Source organism: Nycticebus coucang, chromosome 6 (genome assembly GCF_027406575.1).
Source record: "Nycticebus coucang isolate mNycCou1 chromosome 6, mNycCou1.pri, whole genome shotgun sequence".
In the NCBI taxonomy this organism is placed as follows: domain Eukaryota; kingdom Metazoa; phylum Chordata; class Mammalia; order Primates; family Lorisidae; genus Nycticebus; species Nycticebus coucang.
Window position 1 is genome coordinate 81,510,850 of NC_069785.1, and position 23,676 is coordinate 81,534,525.

Below are 23,676 nucleotides of genomic sequence, written 5' to 3' on the forward strand. Positions count from 1 at the left end.
GCCTCAGCCTCCCAAGTAGCTGAGACTACAGGTGCCCACCACAACGCCAGGCTATTTTTTGGTCGTAGTTGTCATTGTTGTTTGGCCGGCCCAGGCTGGATTTGAACCCGCCAGCTCCAGTGTATGTGGCTGGCGTCTTAGTAACCGAGCTAAGGCACCGAGCCAACTTTTAAAAATATTAGCCATTCTAATGAGGCATGTCATCTAGTTTTTATTTTATTTTTATTTATTTATTTTTTTGGCCGGGGCTGGGTTTGAACCCACCACCTCTGGCATATGGGACCGGCGCCCTACTCCTTGAGCCATAGGCGCCGCCCTCATCTAGCTTTTAATCTGCAGTTTTCTGTCTGACTTCTCAGATTCTGACAGAGTTTAAATATCATTGGATATGATTTGGCAAGGCTGTTATCCATACCCCATGTGAGAATTGATTTCTTGAGGTGGCATTTGTGGGTGCTTAGAGTTAAAGAGCAACAGAATAATCAAACCTTTCTAAACTTTTTTTCTTTTCGTTTTTGTTTGTTTGTTTATTTATGTATTTTGAGACAGACTCTCACTCTGTTGCCCAGGGCTAGTGCTGTGGCATCAGCCTAGCTCTCAGGAACTTAGACTCATGTGATCCTCCTGCCTCAGTCTCCTGAGTACCTGGGGCTATGGGCGCCTGCCACAATGCCCAGCTAGTTTTTCTATTTTTAGTAGAGGCAGGGTCTTACTCTTGCTCTGGCTGGTCTTGAACTTCTAGCCCCAAGTGTTCCTCTCACCTTGGCCTCCCAGAGTGTTAGGATTACAGGCATGAGCCACCAGGCCTATCCCTTAAAAATTTCTGAAGAAAATGTTATACTATTTCGTTTACTAATTTTAGAATTTAAAAAGATTAGCTATTAATTTGGTTAAATTCTTTGTGTTAGAATTGCCGTTTGCCAACTACATGCCCATATGAAGGAAAACCGCAAGTATAGTCTAGTGAGGGGGCAGGGAGAGGAGGGAGGGTAATTGGCTGGATATCCCCTAATGTGCACAATGTGAGGGTATTCAGCATGCCCCCTCAACTATAACTTGAACTTCACCTTAGAAATGAAAACAATGTAACATAAATGTTTGTACCCTCATATTAATCTGAAATTAAAAAAGAAAAAGAATTGCTACCTGCTTAACCCAAATTGTAGTCACAGACACTGCTAATCTTAATTAAAATTTCCTTGATCTGTTCATCTGTTTTTTTTTTATTATTAAATCATAACTGTATACATTGATATGATCATGGGGCATCATACACTCGCTTCATAGACCATTTGACACATTTTTATCACAGTGGTTAACATAGCCTTTCCGGCGTTATCTCAGTTACTGTGCCAAAACCTTTACATTCTACATCTACCAAGTTTCGCAAATACCCCTGTAAGATGCACCACAGGTGTGATCCCACCGATCCCCCTCCCTCTACCACCCCCCCCTTCCCACTTCCCCTATTGTTAAGTTATAACTGGGTTATAGCTTTCATGTGAGAGCCCCAAATTAGTTTCATAGTAGGGCTGAGTACATTGGGTACTTTTTCTTCCATTCTTGAGATACTTTACTAAGAAGAATATGTTCCAGCTCCATCCATGTAAACATGAAAGAGGTAAAGTCTCCATCTTTCCTTAAGGCTGCATAGTATTCCATGGTATACATATACCACAATTTATTAATCCATTCGTGGATCGATGGGTACTTGGGCTTTTTCCATGACTTAGCTATTATGTATTGGGCTGCAACAAACATTCTGGTACAAATATCTTTGTTATGTTGTGATTTTTGGTCTTCTGGGTATATGCCCAGCAGAGGAATTACAGGATTGAATGGCAGATCTATTTTTAGATCTCTGAGTGTTCTCCATATATCTTTCCAAAAGGAAAGTATTAATTTGCGTTCCCACCAGCAGTGCAGAAGTGTTCCCTTCTCTCCGCATCCACGCCGACATCTCTGGTCTTGAGATTTTGTGATATAGCCTAGTCTCATTGGAGTTAGATGATATCTCAAAGTAGTTTTGATTTGCATTTCTCTGATGATTAAAGATGATGAGCATTTTTTCATATGTCTGAAGGCCGTGCGCCTGTCTTCTTCAGAGAAGTTTCTCTTCAAATCCCTTGCCCAGCCTGCGATGGGATCCCTTGTTTTTTTCTTGCTGATGCGTTTGAGTTCTCTGTGGATTCTGGTTATTAAACCTTTGTCAGAGATATACCCTGCAAATATCTTCTCCCATTCTGAGGGCTGTCTGCTTGCTCTGCTTACTGTGTTCTTAGCTGTGCAGAAGCTTTTTAGTTTGATCAAGTCCCAGTAGTGTATTTTTGAAGCTGCTTCAATTGCCCGGGGGGTTCTCCTCATGAAATACTCACCCAGACCAATTTCTTCAAGGGCTTTCCCTGCATTCTCCTCTAGTATTTTTATAGTTTCATGTCTTAAGTTTAAATCTTTAATCCAATGAGAGTCTATCTTAGTTAATGGTGAAAGGTGTGGGTCCAATTTCAGTCTTCTGCAGGTTGCCAGCCAGTTCACCCAGCACCATTTGTTAAATAGGGAATCTTTTCCCCACTGAATGTTTTTAATTGGCTTGTCAAAAATCAAATAGCGGTAAGTAGCTGGATTCATCTCTTGGTTCTCTATTCTGTTCCAGATATCTACTTCTCTGTTTTTGTGCCAATACCATGCTGTTTTGATCACTATCGATTTGTAGTAAAGTCTGAGGTCTGGTAGTGTGATTCCTCCTGTTTTGTTTTTATTTCTGAGTAATGTCTTGGCTATTCGAGGTTTTTTCTGATTCCATATAAAACGAAGTAATGTTTTTTCAAGATCTTTAAAATATGACAATGGAGCTTTAATAGGGAGTGCGTTGAAATTATATATTGCTTTGGGTAGTATGGACATTTTGATAATGTTGATTCTTCTTAGCCATGAGCATGGTATGTTTTTCCATTCGTTAACATTTTCAGCTATTTCTTTTTTTAGAGTTTCATAGTTGTCTTTATAGAGATTTTTCACGTCTTTTGTTAGGTAAATTCCCAAATATTTCATCTTCTTTGGCACTACTGTGAATGGGATAGCGTCCTTAACTGCTTTTTCAACTTGACTGTTGTTGGTGTATATAAAGGCTACCGATTTATGGATGTTGATTTTGTAACCTGAGACGCTGCTGTATTCCTTGATCACTTCTAGGAGTTTTGTAGTAGAGTCCCTAGTGTTTTCCAGATACACAATCATATCATCTGCGAAGAGCGAAAGTTTGATCTCTTCTGACCCTATATGGATACCCTTGATCGCCTTTTCTTCCCTAATTGTGGTGGCTAAAACTTCCATTACAATGTTGAAAAGCAATGGAGACAATGGGCAGCCTTGTCTGGTTCCTGATCTGAGTGGAAATGATTCCAATTTAACTCCGTTCAATATGATATTGGCTGTGGGTTTGCTGTAGATGGCCTCTATCAGTTTAAGGAAAGTCCCTTCTAGACCAATTTTCTTGAGTGTTCTGATCATGAAGGGATGCTGGATATTATCAAAAGCTTTTTCTGCATCAATTGAGAGAATCATATGGTCTTTGTTTTTTAATTTGTTTATGTGCTGAATTACATTTATAGATTTACGTATATTGAACAAGCCTTGAGACCCTGGGATAAAACCAACTTGGTCATGATGTATAATTTGTTTGATGTGTTGCTGGATTCTGTGTGTTAGGATCTTGTTGAATATTTTTGCATCTATATTCATTAGTGATATTGGTCTATAATTTTCTTTTCTTGTTGGGTCTTTTCCTGGTTTGGGGATCAGGGTGATGTTTGCTTCATAGAACGTGTTGGGTAGTCTTCCTTCTTTTTCTACCTTTTGGAACAGGTTGAGTAATATAGGTACTAATTCCTCTTTAAAGGTTTGGTAGAATTCTGACGTGAAACCATCTGGTCCCGGGCTTTTCTTTTTAGGGAGGTTTTGTATAGTTGATGCTATCTGAACCTGATATGGGTCTGTTCAACATTTCCACTTGATTCTGGTTAAGTCTTGGAAGGTGGCGTGCTTCCAAGTATCGGTCAATTTCCTTCAGATTTTCCTATTTCTGAGAATAAAGTTTCTTGTAATATTCATTAAGGATTTTTTGGATTTCTGAGGAGTCTGTTGTTATTTCGTCTTTGTTGTTTCTGATTGATGATATTAGAGATTTTACTCTTTTTTTCCTGATTAGGTTGGCCAGAGGTTTATCTATTTTATTGACCTTTTCAAAAAACCAACTTTTTGATTTATTGCTCTGTTGTATTATTCTTTTGTTTTCAGTTTCATTTAATTCTGCTCTAATTTTGGTTATTTCTTTTCTTCTACTGGGTTTGGGGTTGGAATGTTCTTCCTTTTCCAGTTGCTTGAGATGTCCCATTAAGTTGTTAACTTCCTCTCTTTCCGTTCTCTTGAGGAAGGCTTGCAGTGCTATAAATTTCCCTCTTGGAACTGCCTTTGCGGTGTCCCAGAGGTTCTGATAGTTTGTGTCTTCATTGTCGTTTTGTTCCAAAAAATTGGCGATTTCTTTCTTAATCTCATCTCTGACCCAGCTATCGTTCAGCATAAGGTTATTTAACTTCCATGTTTTTGTATGAGTATGCAGATTCCTGTTGTTACTCAATTCAAGTTTTATTCCATGATGGTCCGAGAAGATGCATGGAATAATTTCTATTCCTTTAAATTTACTGAGGTTAGACTTGTGACCTAAAATGTGGTCAATTTTGGAATAAGTTCCGTGGGCTGGTGAGAAGTATGTGTATTCAGTTTTGTTGGGATGAAATGTTTTGTAGATGTCTGCTAAATCTAAATATTGGATGGTTAGGTTTAAATCTAAGATTTCTTTGCTCAGCTTCTTGCTGGAGGATCGATCCAACACTGCCAAAGGAGTGTTGAAATCTCCAACGATTATGGAGCTGGAGGAAATCAAGTTACTCATGTCTGTTAGAGTTTCTCTTATAAATTGAGGTGCATTCTGGTTGGGTGCATAGATATTAATAATTGAGATCTCGTCATATTGAGTATTACCCTTAACAAATATGAAGTGACCATTCTTGTCCTTCCTTACTTTTGATGGTTTAAAGCCTACTGTACCTGCAAATAAAATTGCAACACCTGCTTTTTTCTGATTACCATTTGCCTGAAATATGGATGACCATCCTTTCACCCTGAGTCTGTATTTTCTTTTAAGTTGAGATGTGACTCTTGTATGCAACAAATATCTGGCTTGAGTTTTTGTATCCAGTCAGCTAACCTATGCCTCTTTAGAGGACAGTTTAAGCCATTCACATTGATGGAGAGTATTGATAAGTCTGGTGGAATTTTGGGTATCGAGTTTTTCAAAGGTCCAGTGGACATTTTTAATCCTTTCGCCAGTGTGGAAGTTGGAGTTTGATCCGAAGTTTCTGATTGAGTTTACTTTTGTGGTATAGGATTGGGTTGGTCATTGTGGAGGATAGGTCTGAGAACATCCTGAAGAGCTGGTTTACTTATGGCAAATTTTTTCAACATATGAATGTCATTGAAGTATTTAATTTCTCCATCATAGATGAAACTCAGTTTAGCTGGATACAAGATCCTGGATTGAAAGTTATTTTGCTTTAGGAGATTAAAAGTTGATGACCACCCTCTTCTGGCTTGAAAAGTTTCAGCAGAGAGATCTGCAGTTATTCTAATATTCTTACCTTTGTACGTAATAGTTTTCTTTCGCCGGGCTGCTTTGAGAATCTTCTCTTTCATGTTAACTAAGTGAAGCTATTATGATATGTCTGGGGGATGACTTATTGGGGTTGAATCTTGCTGGGGTTCTGAAGCTGTCTGCTATCTGAATTTCAGATTCTCTAGGCATGTCTGGAAAATTTTCTTTCATAATTTCATGCAGAAGGGCCTCTGTGCCCTTGGAGGCCATTTCATCGTTTTCAGAAATCCCTATAATTCTTATATTGCTTTTTTTTCGAATTATCTGAGAGCTCTCTGAGTGAGTGATCCGTTTTTGCTCTTCATTTCTCTTCCTCTTTAAGAGAAATGGGAGCGTTCGAAGACTTTATCTTCAATGTCAGAAATCCTTTCTTCTGCTTGCTCCATTCTGTTGCTGAGGGATTCTACTGTGTTTTTTATATCTTTGAGGGCTGTAAATTCTTGCTTCAGTGTGTCTAAGTCTTTGGTGGTTTTGTCTTTAAATTCGTTAAATTCTTGAGACAACTTTTGAATTTCTCCTCGAATTCCTAATTCCATTTTATTAATCTTGTCTGCAATCCAAATTCTGAATTCGATTTCTGACATCTCAGCCAGTTGTTTATGAATGGGATCTTCAATCACATCTGCCGTATCTTTTTTTGGGGGGGTTGATCTATTCTGGTTATTCATGTTACCAGAGTTTTTTCGCTGATTCCGCCCCATGGTTATTTTACTCCCTTTGGTTTTTCCCCTGGGGCTTTATCGAGGGGCCGTACAGTGTTGTGGCCTGAGAAACTGGGGCCCTGTCTGGTGTGGTGGAGCAAAGTGGTTCTGTCTTGTTTTCAGCTGGTTTCTGTTCGATCCCATTGCAACTTCTACTCTGGCTTGAAGTCTCAGCTGTGTGGAAAAATCAGCAATTAAGTCACCCCGCCCGCCCACCTCTGGCCCCAGTTGGAAAAGGAGAATCAAACCTTCCTACAACCGCACACCCAGGGCACCGCCTGAAAAGTCCTCAGTCTATTAGCCCAGTTCAAAAGGGCCAAATCAACTGTCTCAATTGGCACCTGTCTCGGGTGGGAGAGTTCAAGAGGTCTCTGGGAACTGGATCACAGGAGCCTGGTGACTCCTCTGACACGGCTCACCCCAGTGCAGCATGGAGTCAGGAGGAGCCACCTAGCAAACAGAGCAGTCTGGGAAGGTTGACGTCTCCTTCCCCACTTTGCCCCTCCGTCGGACCCAGTCACTGGTATCTCTGCAGATGGCTAACCCAGTTGCCTGCAGTGAACAGACACTCCAGGGGTTTGCACCTGCCTGAATCGCAAGGAAGTCTGCCAGGCCCCCGCAGACTGCCGCTATCTAGCAGGAGGAGATGGGGCCTGACATCTTTGAGTGCTTGATGTAGGTGATGGGAAGGAGGTGTTCACTCAGGCTTAGCCCCGTCCCTGATGGATGCTGCTAACAGAACAGAACAGAACAGACAACTTTGCGGGGTTCTGTCTCTGTTCCTGCCGAAATCGCCTACAGAAGACGGGCTGTTCTGAGTTCAAACGTCTTTGCTGCTGGAGGTTTGTGTCCTCTTTGCTACTGGAGGTTTACGTCCGATCACCTCTCTGGGTCGGCCCTGCCCTGGAAGTTTCCCGGGTTTGTGAGCAGTGTCAGGAAATCCCCCGCTCACCGGTGGCCTCCTCTGGTTGCCCAGGGAGACAGGGGGTGTGGCCTCAGAATATCCAGAAGTGAGCGTTCTTCCGTTAAAGAAAAAACGGCTGTTGATCTACCTCCAGGGAACTGCTGCTCTGGTGTGGGTACTCAGCTGACCCTTTTCTCCTCTGTCTCATGCCCCAGAGTCAGCACTGGGCGGCCGCAGTTTATGCTGGGTCCACACCCCTCAAGAGATCCCCCAAGAATCCGAACTCTTGGGGGATAGGCCCCCAGACCCTGATTGGGAGTGGGGGGGAAGCTAGAGTTTCATTCAGTTTTATGCCCGCCTGGGGAGGACTGTTGCACCGCACCACAGGGAAGTGCCGCCAAGGCTTGATTTCCCCTCAGCAGAGTGCCCTCTCCTTGCTCACGTGTTTCAGAGTCAGTGCTGACCTGACGCAGCTCGGGCACTGTGCACTCCCCTCGAGAAATCACCCAAGGATCCGAACTCCTGGGGGACAGGTCCCCAGACCCCGAGTGAGAGTGGGGGGGAAGCTAGAGTTTCATTCAGTTTTATGTCTGGCTGTATTGATGCACCGCACCACAGGGAAGTGCCGCCGAGGCGTGACTCCCCCTCAGCCCGGTGCCCTCTCCTCACTCGCGTGCCTCAGAGTCAATGCTGACCAGTCGCAACTCGGGGACTGTCCACTCCCCTTGAGAAATCACTCAAGGATCCGAACTCCTGGGGGATAGGCCTCCAGACCTCAGTGGGCGGGAGGGGAGTGTTGGGGATTCAGGGTTGCCGGCAAAGGATTTTTAAAGTTTTATTCAGTTTTATGCCCGGCAGGAGAACGCCACGGCACCCCAGTAGGGGAGGTAGGTCCAGTTTTTAGAAGGTCTCTCCCGTGGAGTGTAGTGGGAAGGCCTTTAATTTCTGCCTGCTTGTTTAATTGTGGGGCTCTTGAGCCGGTCCCATGGGGGAGGGGGACTCCCGTCCGCTTGGTGGTGGATTTTGTACCTTTTGTTTGCGTCCTTGTGATCACAGCCTGCCTCAGCTGTGTTGATGAGCGTTCTTCATCCTTCTCTCTTGGTGAGGCTCAAGTCCACCAGAATACTTACTAAATTCCTGTCCCTTAACTCTCCTTCTGGACGGGAGCCTCTGTTGAAAGCTGGGTTCAGTCCGCCATCTTGTCTCCTTGTTTTTTTTTTAGAGACAGAGTCTTGCTTTATCACCCTCGGTAGAGTGCTGTGGCGTCACAGCTCACAGAAACCTCCAACTCCTGGGCTTAGGCAATTCTCTTGCCACGACCTCCTGCGTAGCTGGGACTGTAGGCGCCTGCCAGAGCGCCCGGCTATTTTTTTGTTGCAGTTTGGCCAGGGCTGGGTTCGAACCTGCCACCCTTAGTGTATGGGGCCAGCGCCCTACCCATTGAGCCACAGGCGCCACCCGATCTGTTCATCTTAATTCTCCCTTTTCTATGGCAGGCTGTACAGTCTGCATTCGTGAAACATAATATTTTTTGAACTCTTCATTTTATTGGTGGCCATAATATGTTTTTCCCCTCCCTCTTTCTAGGCTCCCAATCGTCAGCTCATGACTTACTGGCTACAGGAGCTTCAGCAGAAGAGATGGGAATATTGCAACAATCTCGACATGGTCAAGTGGGACAGCAAGACGTCCCCAACTCCTGGGGATTTTCCTAAGGGTCTGGTAGCTAGAGATAACACAGGTGAGTCAGAAAAGGAGTAGAACTGTGTCACCTCTTTGTGTATTGCCACTCGACACAGTAAGTCACCTTAGCAGTGATGGAAATCAATTCAGAAGGAAATAATGATGAGCCCTTAAGAGCGAGCAGCTTTCCATAGTTATCAAGTGCTTCCATGTATGAATCACATTCAATTCCAGCCATGACCTTGGAGTCAAGTCAGACCAGTGCAGACTGAGGTCAGTCAAGTCAGACCAGTGCAGACTGATGTCGACTGTGGTGTTGTGACTCCAGTTCTGGCTGCAGGGCCAGCCTGCTCTCCACACACCTACCTGCACATTCATATGTGGGCACACTGACAGGTGTACATTGGGAAGGTGTTCTTGAAACATTCTACTTGTGATTCTCTAGTGTTTCTGAGGAGGACTTTAGTCCTCAAACACTGATTTCATTCTCTTCTGGATCTGTGGCATTTCTGTAACTTGAGGTAGTCAGTCCCTGGCCATTTGCAGTGTGGAGACGATGTAGTTTAATATTTCAATATAAAAAGTTAAAACCCTATGATCTTTTCATGATTGATTGTGTAGAGCCCTTTAGAAAGAACAAGACAACAATTATTTGCTGACCACTCTGCCCTCACAGACTGTGGGGCTGGGACTGTTTCTGTGACATCCCCCCCCTCCCCACTTCATGCAGGGAGAAGAGGTCCAGAAAGAAACAGGCTTTTGAGCCCCGCAGGAAGGCCTAAAAAGACCAGGCTATTATACTAGCATTTGTTAAGGACTTCAAGGGTACACACTAAAATTTAAGCCAATTGGGGTTGGTTCTAACTGTTCCATAGAGAGATATAGTCTGCACATCAGAAAACCCTTGGGACCCTCTGCTCAGCAGTACACAGGCATACGTCTGAGTTCCCAGTCACACCAAGAGGGTATTGGCAGATATGCAACTGATTTGTTCCAGGAACAAATGCCCTCCTAGACTTTAGTTTTTCTTATCCAAATTTGCCAATTTTGTTTTTACTAGTCGCTGTATTTTTCAGCAGCTTAATTCTCTGGTCAGTGAGAAGTTATTGTGTATACTCTGTACCTGTTGATATGTTCTCCTGTAAGAGTTCTCAAGTCATTTTTGTGGCTATTTTGGTCTTCTGAATAAGGGCTGAACAGAGGCCCTTTTTTCAAGTGTATGTACCCTCTATGTTTAGTTCAGGATTCTTAGTCATTGCTGACCAAGTTTTTTTTTTTTTTAAAGCTGCTATTATAGTGGCTTTTCATTAGAAGAAGCTCCATGACTCAGTAGCTAAGTCATCTGGAGCATTTGGAAACCCTGTAGAGTAGCGGTTCTCAACCTGTCGGTTGTGACATTTGCAGTGTGGAGACGATGTAGTTTAATATTTCAATATAAATGGTTAAAACCCTGTGATCTTTTCATGATTGATTGTACTGTACTAAAGTGTTGCGGCATTAAGAAGGTTAAGAACCACTGCTGTAGGGGAACCAGCAGTCTCCATGATGGTGGCTAGTGCCTTTGGCACAGAAGATGCTTTATTCTGAGGACAGAGATGCTTTATTCTGATGAGCCCTTAAGAGCGAGCAGCGTTCTATAGTTAATAAGGCTCAAGTTTGATGTTAAACTGAAAGGAGGGCAAAGAAGTAGCACCTAGTCCTGTGGTCTGTCTGTGACACTTATCCTTCTTTTAAGCCAGATTGTGCTGGCTAGGGAGCCAGAGAAAGCATCGGAAGCTTCTGTTTGGTTCTCTTGCTTCGGTTTGGGGTCTTGCCATCTGACGTTCATTCATTCAGCACAGTAGGCACCCACAGTGGGCTTGGTCCTTTCCCTCTAGAATTCCTAGTCTAGCAGGTGGTCTAGAAGGGACAAAGTAAGATAAGTGAGGGAAGAGGAAGTGCAGGATACCAGGCTGTCAGTGGGCTGAGTGAGGCTCCTGCTGATTGGGGACCTCTCTGAGGAAGTGACATCTAAGCTGGGGCCTGGAGGATGACCAGGAGTTAGCCAGGACTGCCACTAGAAAGCCACTGGGGGAAGTGCTGGGCCTGGAGGCACACCCAGGCCTGGAGCCAGAGCCATGAGAGCCTCAGCCATCTCAGCGGTACAGTGCCTTGAAGATTTTATGGATAGGAATGACTTTTGACATCTACCAAAGTTTTAGATAGCTTCTAAGAACAAATAATGAAACTTTGGACCACTGAGCAATCTGTGAGAACTGTAATAGTTCAGGAAGTCAAAAGTCTAACACAGGAAGTCAAGAACAGACTGTGTTTCAGCTCCTTTTGTTTCTTCATCAGATAAAAACTGGTTAAGAGGTAACAGTGCTGTGTTGTGTGGCAGTGTGGGGGAGGTTTCTGAAGCTGAGCCTGTAGTTATCTGCTCAGCCTGTTAGCTAACATTGCTAACTCCAGCCAGAATTGGAGGTGAGGCCAGCGCCTGTAATCCTTTGCTCTGGGAGGCTTGAGCTCAGGAGTACAAGACCAGCCTGAGCAAGAGTGAGACGCCCCCATCTCTACCAAAAAAAATTTGCCAGGAATTGTGGTGGATGCCTGTAGTCCCAGCTACTTGGGAGGCTAAAGCAAGATGATGGCTTGAGACCAGGAGTTTGAGGTTGCTGTGAGCTCTGACGCCATGGTGCTCTACCTAGGACATTGGAGTGAGGCTCTCTTTCAAAAAAAAAAAAGAAAAAAGAATTGAAAATGAATGTTTTTATAACTCTTGATTTGCATTAAAAAAATAAAATATTTTCCTACTGTTGTTTCCTAGTCATGCAGTTTTGGAACATTTTCATTTGTAGTTTAGAACATTTTCATTGCATATGCTGTCACCCATCAGGATCTTCCTGGCTCCTAAAACCACTGGGGGGAAAGACATAGAGAATGACCATTTTGCTTTAAAAGCCGGTTGTGTATCTTAGAAGGCAGCTGAGAGTCTCGGCTCTGATGTCTACTGTAGTAGTTGTCAGAGTCTGAGTACATTGCTTGTCCTCTGGTCCAGGGGTGGTGCACTATGCCCCATGGAAATGAAATTGGTCTACCTCGGTTCTGTTATGAGAGTCACATGGGAAACTACATTGTTATGTATAAAATAGGTTAGGATTATGTTCAGCTATAATTAACAGGAAACCTGGATCATAGGGACTTACAAATAGGCACTTGCTGTCTCATATGATAGGTAGCTTGTGGCTGGTTCAGCTACTCACTGTGCCATTGAGGGAATCCTAGCTGTTTCTAAACTTTCTGTTCTCCATCCTTAAGAGTATTTTTTCCAACTCATGCCAGTTGCCCTCTGGGTGGCACCTATATCAAGAGGAGAATGCTTTCCCAGAAACCTCAATAGGGTACTGTCACATAATTGCCTATCGTTTTTTTTTTTTTTTTTTTTTTTTTAGAATCCATGTCTTCTGAGATGGACATTGTTAACTGTTTGACTATAACCTGCAGCTTTGTGTTAGTAATAATCAAGAATCAGAGAATGGGATAAATTTGTAGTCTGCCAATCTTTTATGTCTGCCTTCCATTCTGCAGCCCAGTCTGAAGCAGGCCTTCCCTCAAGTGCCATTCTACGTTATCTTCCCTGTTGGGATAGGTAAAGGCCTACTTTTAACACAAAAGAATAATTTGTGAGCCTGGCAATGGTGGCTCAAGCCCGTAATCCCAGCACTCTGGGAGGCTGAGGCAGGTGGATCCCTGGAGCTCTTGAGATCAAGACTAGCCTGAGAAAGAATGAGACCCTCATCTCTACTAAAATAGAAAAAGTAGCTGGGTGTCATGGCAGGTGCCTGTAGTCCCAGCTACTTGGGAAGTTGAGGCAGGAGAATCTCTTGACCCCAAGAGTTTCAGGTTGCTATGAGCTATGATGGTGCCACAGTACTCAACCCAGGGCGACAGAGTGAGACTCTGTCTCAAAAATAATAATAATTTGTGAAGATAAAATCAAGGGTGCACAGACTTTTGTAGCTGAGAATGAGGTGGCAGAACCCAAGGAGGTATTGATAAATAGCTAATAGCCTCATTCCAGGATGTATGTCTAGCACAGTCTGTCTGGTTCATTCCCCACATAAAGTAGTACCAAAAGAAGCCAGGGATAGTGAGACCCTGTTCTTCTTAAGACTTCCTGAGGGTTCAGGAGCATGGAAGCACTCACAATCTTAGCCAGCTTGAGTGCCTAAGTACCTGTTTGAATATGGATGGTGTTTCTGCAGAATATTATATTGTGAAGTCACCCCGCGGGGTGACCACACAATTCCTCCTCTGAAACAGCTGCATCAAATCATTTAACTGTCACACTCTTAACAGCTTATGTGTGAGTGAGGGGTAGGGTGGTTGGCTGCTCCTTCTGTTCCCAAAGCAGCTTGTGTGGGGTTCTGGGCTGCCAGAAGGAAAACTACAGGGTGGTATGAACACAAAGGTTGGCAGTGCCACCGAGTCACGTGTTGTTTGATGTCTGGTCCCATGAAGTGATCAAAGCTGTATCTTTGTGCAGAGCGATGTGCCTTATTTCAAAGTGTCTGTTGTGATCATTATCAGCTGTGTATCTAAGAGGCAGCATGATTTGGTGGAGGAGGTTTATGGGACCTTGAGCACATCATGGTTGCCCCATCTGTGAGCCAGCTTCCTCCTGTTTGAAGGTTCTGTGAAAACCTGGCCATGAAAGGGCACAGCTGCATGGGAGGGAAGCCCAGCAGGAGGTGCTGAGTAGGGGTTAGGTCCAGTTCTGTCTGGGAGGACCCTGCTGGAAGCTCACAGAGAAGGTCTGAAAGGGGACCCTTGAGAACAGCCCTGGAGTTTGGTGCCAGCAGAGACATCCTCAGCCTAGACCTGGTGGGACTTGGTCCAAGTGAACTTAGGGTCACCGTGACTGTGGATGGGGTGGGGATGGCAGCTGAGCCAGACTGCAGGACGAGCAAGGAGGAGTGGAGAGAGAGAGGAGGGAGTCGGTGTGAACCTCCCGCCCCTTATTCAGGGACTCTGTCAGGTGAGGTGGCAGGAGAGAGGGAAGTAGGAGTGTTGATGGGTATAAACCCATTGAAGAACTGCAGAGGCCTCTGCTGGCTCCTGCCCTGTTTCCTCAGCCCAGGCTTTCCTGCCGTGCCGTGTGAGGGAGTGACTTTTTACTTGTTCATTCAGCCACTTACCAACATTTATTGGGTCCCTCCTCCATACCAGGTTAGGTTAGCAAATCAGACAGGTTCAGTGTCACAGATTTGTGTCCTTGGTGATGGGTAGAGGACAGACAGCCGAGGAATTAACTAGACTCGTGGACTGATGCACCTGGGGGCTATCAGAATCCTGACTCGATGCCCAAAGTTTTTGACGCTTAGCTGTTGCTGTGTCCCCTGATCATTCCTCACAGTCTGGATTAAAACTCACTTGATAAAAAACAGGTTTTTCAGAATAGCCTCACCCTGTCCTCCCCCACTTCCTGCTGGTGACTTCCAGACTCATTTGCAGTGTCTTGTGAGGCAGGTGGGAACTTTTCTCTGGCACCTGCTGCAGGCCTGGGTTGGGTCTTGTGGGAGTTCTCCCACAGCCTGAGCTCTACTCTGCAGGCAAGGAGCAAGACAGGAGAGGGAGATTGGCCGAGGTCATCAAGATGTGAGCAGAAACCACCCCATGCAGGAGAGTCCCAGTGCTTGGCACTGTTAGGTGGGAAGGGAAGCTGAGACTGGAATTAAGAGTTGTCACATAAGCATTTGAAAATGTTTAAAAAGAACAGAGAAGGTGTGAACACCAGGACCATCAAGCACAGAGTTTTGCTCCCCACTGAGGCTGCAAGACAAAGGCCATGTTCATGAACACAGGTCCATCCTCTTAAAATGTTGCCATGTCCTAGTTTGTGTTCCCTGAATGTCTTTCCTGAGGCAGCCTCTGAATGCTAATGTTAGGACACATGTTGAGGAGAAGCCAGCAACTCTGCTTTTAATTAAGTAAAACTCACATAGTCTTCTAAGCACCAAAAACCAGACAAAAATAACAATCACAGCAGACATGCACTAAGCTGGGGAATAGCTTCTTTTTCAAGTTAAGTTAGAAATTGTTTCTCCAACATGTTCTACCCTGGTCTCTGGTCCCCTTTCTCCACCCCACCCCCAGGGCACTGAACTGCATAGGAAGTGTTTCCAGTGTGGGCCGTGGGTTCCTGCGAGGCCTGAGGTTACCCAGGCCCGCCAAGAAGCCATTTGTCACCTTGCTGCCAGCCCACACAGGAAGGAGAAGCTGGACTTGCTGTAATAGGAATGAGGACAGTTGTTGAGTTAATGTCCCAACCGGGCTTAGAATTGCAACGCTTTACTGGTGACAGGTCTGTGAAGACCAGCCTTCAGAAACTGAGCACCAGTTGGACCTTTTCAACAACAGGTCCAGTGGTTTATACTGTCCATGTGACATTTGTGTGCCACAGGCGAGGTGACTGACTGGGCTCTGGCCTGGTTCTGGGCTTCTGTCTCCAGACACAGTAGATAGAGAGACTGGACTGGATTACAGGTGGTTGAACTTTTGTTCCTTTTGTTTATTGGAACCCCTTTCCCAAATGAACTCTTTCTCTTTCTTTTTTTTTTTTTTTTGAGACAAGGTCTCATTTTGCTGCCCAGCCTAGAGTGCAGTGGTGTCACCATAGCTCACTATAGCCTTACACTCCTGGGCTTGAGTGATCCTCCTGCCTCAGCCTCCCAACTTCTTGCTTCACAGTCTTGTATTCCATTCCTGAGCTTATGATTCTTCTGTCCCCAGGATACTGTCTTGCTTCTCCTAGTCAGAACTCTGCTTGGAAGCTGTGTACTGACTTTTCTGGCCATAGCCAAGTTCCCTGACAGATGCACAGCTATCACTTTTTTGTGTTACACCCAAGACACCTTTCCAGTGTGTTCTCAGAGCCTTCCTCACACTGACCATGTTCAAGGTAGTAACCTGCCTACCAAGTGCAACCTGTTGTCAAGAGTTCCTGTTCAGGACAGTGCTCCCAAGGCCTGGACAGCCCAGGATGCCTTGTGCTGTGTCTTTACCAGGGCTCAGTTACCTTTACGGGGACCTGATACCACTGACTCTGAGTGTGTGCTCGTCTGATTAGAAACTAACTTTTTCTAGAACATTGGTAGTTAGCAGTTCAATTCTGATTTTTTTTCGCAGAAAGAGTGGTCATTGATCTTCTTGATACAGGGATGTTTTATTAAAAAGAGATGTAGGTCACACTGATTATTACTACATCTTGTTTGCCAGTGTACCCTCTTCTCAGATTACATCAGTTGGAAGTATTGTTGTTGGAAATGTTTTTGTCAAAACATGTTTTTCACAGTAGTTTTTATTATGAGAAATTTTAAACATAGGTGGAAAGAGAACACATAATACTGCCTCCATGTTTATTAGGCAGTCTCAACAATTACTATTTCACATCCTTTCTTGTTTCATTGATACTCCTACCCACTTAATTTTGTTATTTTGAAGCAAATACATGTTATCTGAACATCATGTTGTTTCAACCTTAAGTATTTCAGTTTACATTTTAAAGATACTCTAAAATTTGATTGATTGTACTTTAGATTCAGTGTGTTTGCCTGTAAATTTATTGTAATGCTTTTCTGTGATATGCAGACTTAATTTTCTCATGTTTATATTCCTCCCACTTACTTAGAAAAATGGGAGCGTAGAATAATCTGATCTTCACTTTGGTTTTTTTTTTTTTAACCTAACAGTTTATCCTGGAAATTGTTCATTATCAGTACTGGTGAGTGGACCTTGATCCCAGGTTTTTGCAAGTTTTACTGATTTACAAGACTAGAGGAAAATTCTACCCTCTTCTCTGCCTGGGCCAGCACTGTTAATGCGTGGTGGTTTAAAGCATATCAAAACCTATGTTTTTTTTTTTTTTGAGAAATATAGATCTCTTTATGTGACAATAGTTTCAGAGCACCAAAGCTACTCACATTATATATTTATATAGTATATATTAAAAATATACTATTAAATATAAATAGCTATATATTGGTATAGTTTAGATTTCTTTCCCCTCCCTCCCTCCCTCCCTTCCTTCCTTCCTCTTTTCTTTTCTTCCTCCTCCTCCTCCTCTCCCCTCCTTCCTCTCCCTTCCCCTCCTCTCCTCTCCCCTCCCCTCCCCTCCCTCCCTTTTCTTTCTTTCTTTTGAGACAGGGTCTTGCTCATAACTCACGACAAACCTCAAATTCCTAGGCTCAACTAATCATTTTACCTCAGCCTCCTGAGTAAACTGCAGATGCACTGCCTGGCTAGTTTTTCTAATTTATGTAGAGATAGAATCTCACTATGTTGCTTAGGCTGGTCTCAAATTCCTGATCTCCAGCCGTCCTCCTGCCTTGGCCTCCCAGAGTGCTAGGATTACAGGTGTGAGCTACTGTGCCCAGCCTAGCTTAGATTTTTATATAGTATATTGCGTCATTGTCTTATGTAGGTTGTGAAAATTTGTGTGGAAACATTGAGTAACTGGAGTAACTGACATTTGTTTGTCTTTCTTTCAGATTTAATTTATCAGCACCCTAATGCTTCTGCAGAAACAGCCAGAAATGTCTTGGCTGTGGAGACTGCTCCTGGAGAGCTGGTGGGAGAACAAGCTGCCAGCCAGCCCGCCCCTGGGCACCCAAATGCTATCAACTTTTACTCTTTGAAACAGTGGGGCAATGAGCTCAGGTAAGTCTCTGGAAAGCAGCATATGAAATTGAAATTGTATCATTTCTGATAATGTATTTATCATTTTGTAGGTGAAGTTATAAAACCACCTCTAGTGGTTTTGTAAAGGTCTCTGTCATTTACTGTGTACTTTCCCATAGATGACTAGCTTGTGTCATGCACCGTGTACCTGTTCGTTCTGTGTCTGACCCTGTGCCAGACATTTTCACACTCATGGCTTAATTGCTTGACTCTGAGGTAGGCCATATGGTTGCCATTTTACAGAGACCGAAACTGGCTGAGGGAGCATATGTATCTAAGGTCACAAGGCTCCAGAGCTCAGGCTTCCCTGTGTCCCTGCCTCCTCAACACTGGGACTGACTGTCCCATGCTCTGGACATCTGTGCTGTGCTTGTCTATGGGCTTGTGAGAATAGGGGTGGGGGGGTTTGCTGTTTTTGAGACAGAGTCTCTCTCCGTCTCCCAGGCTAGAGTGCTGTGACCTTAGCCTAGCTCACAGCAACCTCAAACTCCTGGGCTCAAGTGATGCTTCTGGCTCAGCCTCCCAGCTCAGCCTCCTGAGTAGCTGGGACTACAGGTGCCTCAACGCCTGGCTAATTTTTCTATTTTTGTAGAGACAGGGGTATCGCTCTTGCTCAGGCTGTCTCAAATGCCTGAACTCAAATAATCTCTCACCTAGGCTTCCCAAAGTCTGGGGATTTTTTTTTTTTTTTTTTTTTTGAGACAGAGCCTGAAGCTGTTGCCCTGGGTAGAGTGCTGTGGCATCACAGCTCATAGCAACCTTCAACTCCTGGGCTCAAGCAAGTCTCCTGCCTCCGCCTCCCAAGTAGCTGGGACTACAGGCACTTGCCACAGTGCCCGGCTTTTGTTTTTGGTTGCAGCCATTATTGTTGTTTGGCCGGCCCGGGCTGGATTCAAACCCACCAGCTCAGGTGTGTGTGGCTGGTGCCTTAGCTGTTTGAGCCACAGGCGCTGAGCCTGAGGATTGTAGGTGTTAGCTACTGCACACAGCCTTTTTTGTTGTCTTAAAGGAAAGCTTTATTGAGGTGTAATTCACTCATTTAAAATGTACAGTTCATGGTTTTTAGTATATCCATAGTTTTGCAGCCTTCACTACAATCAATTTTTGAACGTTTCCATCACCCCAAAGAGAAACTATATCTATGCCATTCTCCCCAGTAACCACTAAATCTGCTTTCTGTCTCTATGAACTGGTATATTCTTGACATTTCATATAAATGGCACCAAACAGTGTGAGTGGTTTGTGCTGGCTTCTTTCACTCAGCATAATGCTTTCAAGGTTCATTCATGTTGTATCATGTATCAGTATTTCATTTCTGTTTATGGCCAAGTATAAATAAATTCCCTAGTATGAATGTGTGGTATTTTGTTTTTCTGTTCATTAGTTGGTGGGTAGTTGGTTTTTTTCTGCTTTTTAACCATTTATAAATAATGCTGCTATGAACACTGGTGTACAGGTTTTTTGTGGACACGTTTTCATTTCTCTTGGGTATATACTGGGGGTGGAATTGCTGGGTGACATGCTAACTCCACGCATAACCTCTAAAGGAACCACCAGACTGTTTTCCAGCTGCATCATGTGACAGTCCCATTAGCAGTGTATGAGGGTCCCAATTTCTCCACATCCTCTCCAACACTTGTTATGATCTTTTTGATCTTCATTATCTTAGTGGGTATGAAGTGGGATCTCACTGTGGTTTTGATTTGCATTTCCCTATTGACTAATGATGTTGAGCATCTTTTCGTGTGCTTAGTGGCCATTCGAATAACTTTGGAGCCACAGTTACTCAGAACCTTTGCCCATTTTTAGTTACATTGTCATTTTATTTACTTTATTTTATTTTTTAATTTTAATTTTTTGAGACAGAGCCTCAACTGTTGCCCTGGATAGAGGGCTGTGGCATCCCAGCTCACAGCAACCTCCAACTCCTGGGCTTAAGCGATTCTCTTGCCTCAGCCTCCCAAGTAGCTGGGACTATAGGCGCCCGCCACAACGCCCTGCTATTGTTGTTAACTGACTTTTTCACTTAGCCTTTTCACTTAGCCAGATCACATCAGGTAAAAGAACGAGGACTTTTGTGAAATTTTGCCAGTCCATGTGTGTGGGCACATGCTCAGGGTGGGAAGTTTGGGGGCGGGTAAGAAAGCACAAGTGTCACGGGTGCACCCCGTGTGCGTGGGAGGTATGCTGCGGTTGTAGCTGTGCCAGTGGCAGCAGGCAGAGCTTTGTAGCTCTGTGGGGCTGGACTGTGCCTCCATCTCTGGTTGCTGGGCTGGGGCTGATTTGTGACTGGTGACTTCCAGAGTGCGGTTCTGTCATGGCCAGTGCTCTTGCAGTCAGCCTAGACTTTAGAATCCTAGCCCTGCTGCTTAGCTGGCTGTATGATGTTGAGCCAGTGACTGAATTTTTCTGAGTTTTATTTTCTTTATTGGTATATGGGTGACTTTGTCCCTACTGGGTGAGTGTGCATGTTAATAATGAGTGTGCATGTTAATAAAACAGCAAATAATGTCCATGGAAAAAAGGCCAAATTCTATAAAATAATTTAAAGGGGTTTATTCTGAACTAAATTTGAGAACCGTGGTCTGGAGGCACACCCAAGAAGCCTTGAACTAGTGGAATCACTTTGGTTGGGGTTACAATCTGGTTTTATACGTTTCAGGGAGGAAAGAATTACCTATAAATCATGAATCAGTACATGGAAGGTGAAGGAGTATATTGGTTTGGTCGCAAAAGGCTTATAGTCTCTAGGTGAGTTTTAGAATCTTTGATTTGGAATTGGTTAAAGAAATGAAGCTTGATCTGAAGGCTTGGAGTTTTTTAAGATAAGAGACATACCCAGACATAAGAGATCTGTTAAGTAAACAGATGACCTGCAGGTGTGATTAAGCTTTGTCATGTATGGCTTTAGGCCTGTTGATGAGTTACAAAGGACATTTCCAAGAAGGGAAGGGGAGGCACGATGACCTCTTGTCTCATGGCCAGCACATTGGCTTTACGTTATTTTTGGGTCTCCTTGGCCTAGAGGGGTCCATTCAGTCAGCTCAGGGGCAGCTTAAGATTTTATTTAGGTTCACACTAAGAACTGCCTAGCATAGGGTCTGGCTCATTGTGAGTCCTTGGTAAATGCTGGCCACACAGCTCAGTCCTGCAGGCATTGCTGCTGCTGTCATTCCTCAGACTCCTCTGAGGCAATAGGTGATGTGGGTTGTACTTCCTTCTCTCAAGGGTGTGTGTGAAGGCGGACCTGGCTAGGAACATGTGCTCAGCCACCCAGGCTTGCCTTCTGCCTGTCTTCTGCTGGCCTTGCAGTTGGCCCTCTTTGACCTTTTGTTTTTTGCTTCTTTTCTCGACCCTCTCAAGCCTGGAAGAAAGTTATTTGTACACATGGCTTGTGTTCCCAGGGATCTGTTACATTTTGCTGTCTAGGAGCCTGCCTGGTGACACATCTGTTTAGCCCTGGTTGTAGCAGAGGGCCCACCCCACTGAGATGTCTGAGAAAATTGTTTAAATCTGATGGCCTTAACATGGTATTTACTTGTGATTTTCCTTGTTATTCCTCTATCTTTGCTAAGAAGGACAAGGAGTGTAGTCACCGTGTTATAGTCTCACACTGACATTCTGAAGCCAGGCCTTCTGGAGTGGGAAGCAGGGAGGAAGGTGACTTGCCCCAGGGCATATGGGTGGTTGCAGGAGTTGGCAGGGCTGTATGTGTGTGTGGTGTGTATGTGTTGCTGCGTGTATGTGACTGCATGTGTGAGTTGCTGCATGTGTCTGTTACTGTGTGTGTTGCTTTGCGTGCATGTGTGAGTTGCTGCATGTGTCTGTTACTGTGTGTGTTGCTGTGCGTGCATGTGTGAGTTGCTGCATGTGTCTGTTACTGTGTGTGTTGCTGTGCGTGCATGTGTGAGTTGCTGCGCGTGCATGTGTGAGTTGCTGCATGTGTCTGTTACTGTGTATGTTGCTGTGCATGCATGTGTGAGTTGCTGCATGTGTCTGTGTTACTGTGTGTGTGTTGCTGTGCGTGCATGTGTGAGTTGCTGCATGTGTCTGTGTTACTGTGTGTGTGTTGCTGCATGGGCACCCACTTCTCTGACAGCTCCCGGGAGCATGAGGTTGTGCTTAGCAGTTCTGTCCTCTCAGTCTCCATCTGTCCGTGCACTTCCAGTAGCGCACACATCAGAATGGCCCCTGCTGCATGATACCATTCATGGAAATCGCTGCAGTCACGAGAGAAGTGATGGTGTTGGCCCATAGACTTGGAGGCCTTCAGCTGTGGCTAGGATGTGTGGTCATCTGCCTTGACATAGGAAAACTGTGCCTTGTCTAGAACCGCCAAGGGAGCAAGTGACCCAAGTCTCTATTGTATTTAGAGTTGGGTGCGAGGAGGGGTGTCTGCATCCTCTGCTAGTCCTGAATCTGCCTTTTGCAGACTGTTCTTAGTGGCCTGAATCATTCATCATACTTACTCAGCTTTTACAGAGGCTTCTCATTGCTTCAGGCTGAGGGCTGGCTGGGAAAGGTGGCCTTCAGCTCCAGTGGGTTCTGGCTCCTGTTTCCTCCTCTGTTGCAAGCCCACGGTCGTCTTTCAGTTCTTTAGATGCATCACCTCTAGACAGGGCCCTGCCTCAGGTTGTTCCTCTCCTCTTCGGTTCCTCCTGCTGATCCTTCAGAGAAGGCTCCTGGCTCCTCTCAGTCCTCACTGCTGAGTTTCTCTTTCCTTCAGAGAAGGCTCCTGGCTCCTCTTAGTCCTCACTGCTGAGTTTCTCCTTCATGGCCCTCACTGCCATTGTGATTACCATATCTCTGCATACCTGTCTGTGCACCCCTTACAAGGCTGGGAGCTTTGTGGGGGCAGGTACCTGGTCTGTCTTGTCCCTGGGGCATCCCTAATACCTCACCCAGTGCCTGGCCCAGGCGGGCATCCAGCACCTCCTAGGGGCAGGGCATAACTACAATAAGGGACCTTACTTAATAAATGCAAACATGGTAACATAATCATTTACACCCTCCTATTAATCTGACATTTTAAAAAATAGGTTGAGAAATTTTTTTAAATGCTTGTAATGACCCTCAAAATTGATCTCAGGACTCCTTCATTTGCTGTCAGGCCTCCAGTGTGTCACCACCCATAGCCAAGCTAGATCTGAAGGACCGCCCCCCTGTGTGGCCTGGTGCTCCCTCCTGCCACTTTGCCATTTCTTCTCCCCTTCCACTATGGGACAGGCCCTGAGGATATGCTTTGGGTAAGAGGTGATCCCTCTCTCATGTTTACTGTCCTCAGGCAGATGGTCAGGAAGGCTTGGGAGTCTTCTGTCAGAGGTGCTGTAGGGTGCAGATCAAGGCAGACAGCAGCGTGTTACCGCCTCTCTTCGCATGCCAGGAGGAAATGGATTATTCTTTGGGGCATGTGCCTTGGGGGAAAGGCTGGTGACAGAAGGTTTTCTGTCAAATGTGTTTTGCCTTCGGACTTGAGAGAGGGCAAGGGACCTGCCAAAGGGAAAAGCAAGTGCAAGGACACTCTTGCAGAGGTGAGGAAGTCAGCAAGAGGGAGCCATCAGAGAGAAGTAAGGCAGTGTGAAATGGTGGAGCTATGCCTGTCTGAAAGTTCTTACACCTTTTACTTAGGTGTTTGGTTTTCTTGAGGCAGTGTACATTTTATAAGGTGTTTCCACTAATGTCTTTATAATTAGAAGGATAATGTAACCCATCTGTCTATGTTTAATGTATAGAGTATTCTGGAGAAGGTCTTTCTGATGACAGTACTTTTCCAGATACTCAGAAACAAAAGACATCATATCAGAAGTAAATATATTCTAACTTTAGACATAAATGGTCCAAACTTGAATGCCTGCTGAAGTTTTTCACCGTAACAAAAAGCAGCCTCCCACGGTCCTTGGTTAGAAGGGTGATAGCCTATTAGAGAATGACTGTGTTAGTTTATTCTCACTGCTATAACA

At 44.7% G+C, this 23,676-nt stretch overlaps 1 protein-coding gene across 1 annotated transcript in view; it reads left to right on the forward strand.

Annotated features, from left to right (window-relative positions):
- Positions 1-23,676, forward strand: part of TBC1D2B (TBC1 domain family member 2B) — a 107,007-nt gene that overhangs the window by 21,969 nt on the left and 61,362 nt on the right. Inside the window, exons 2-3 of the mRNA XM_053594433.1 lie at positions 8,903-9,056; positions 17,527-17,695. Of these exons, the coding sequence (XP_053450408.1) occupies positions 8,903-9,056; positions 17,527-17,695 (323 nt within the window). The remainder of the gene's footprint in view (positions 1-8,902; positions 9,057-17,526; positions 17,696-23,676) is intronic.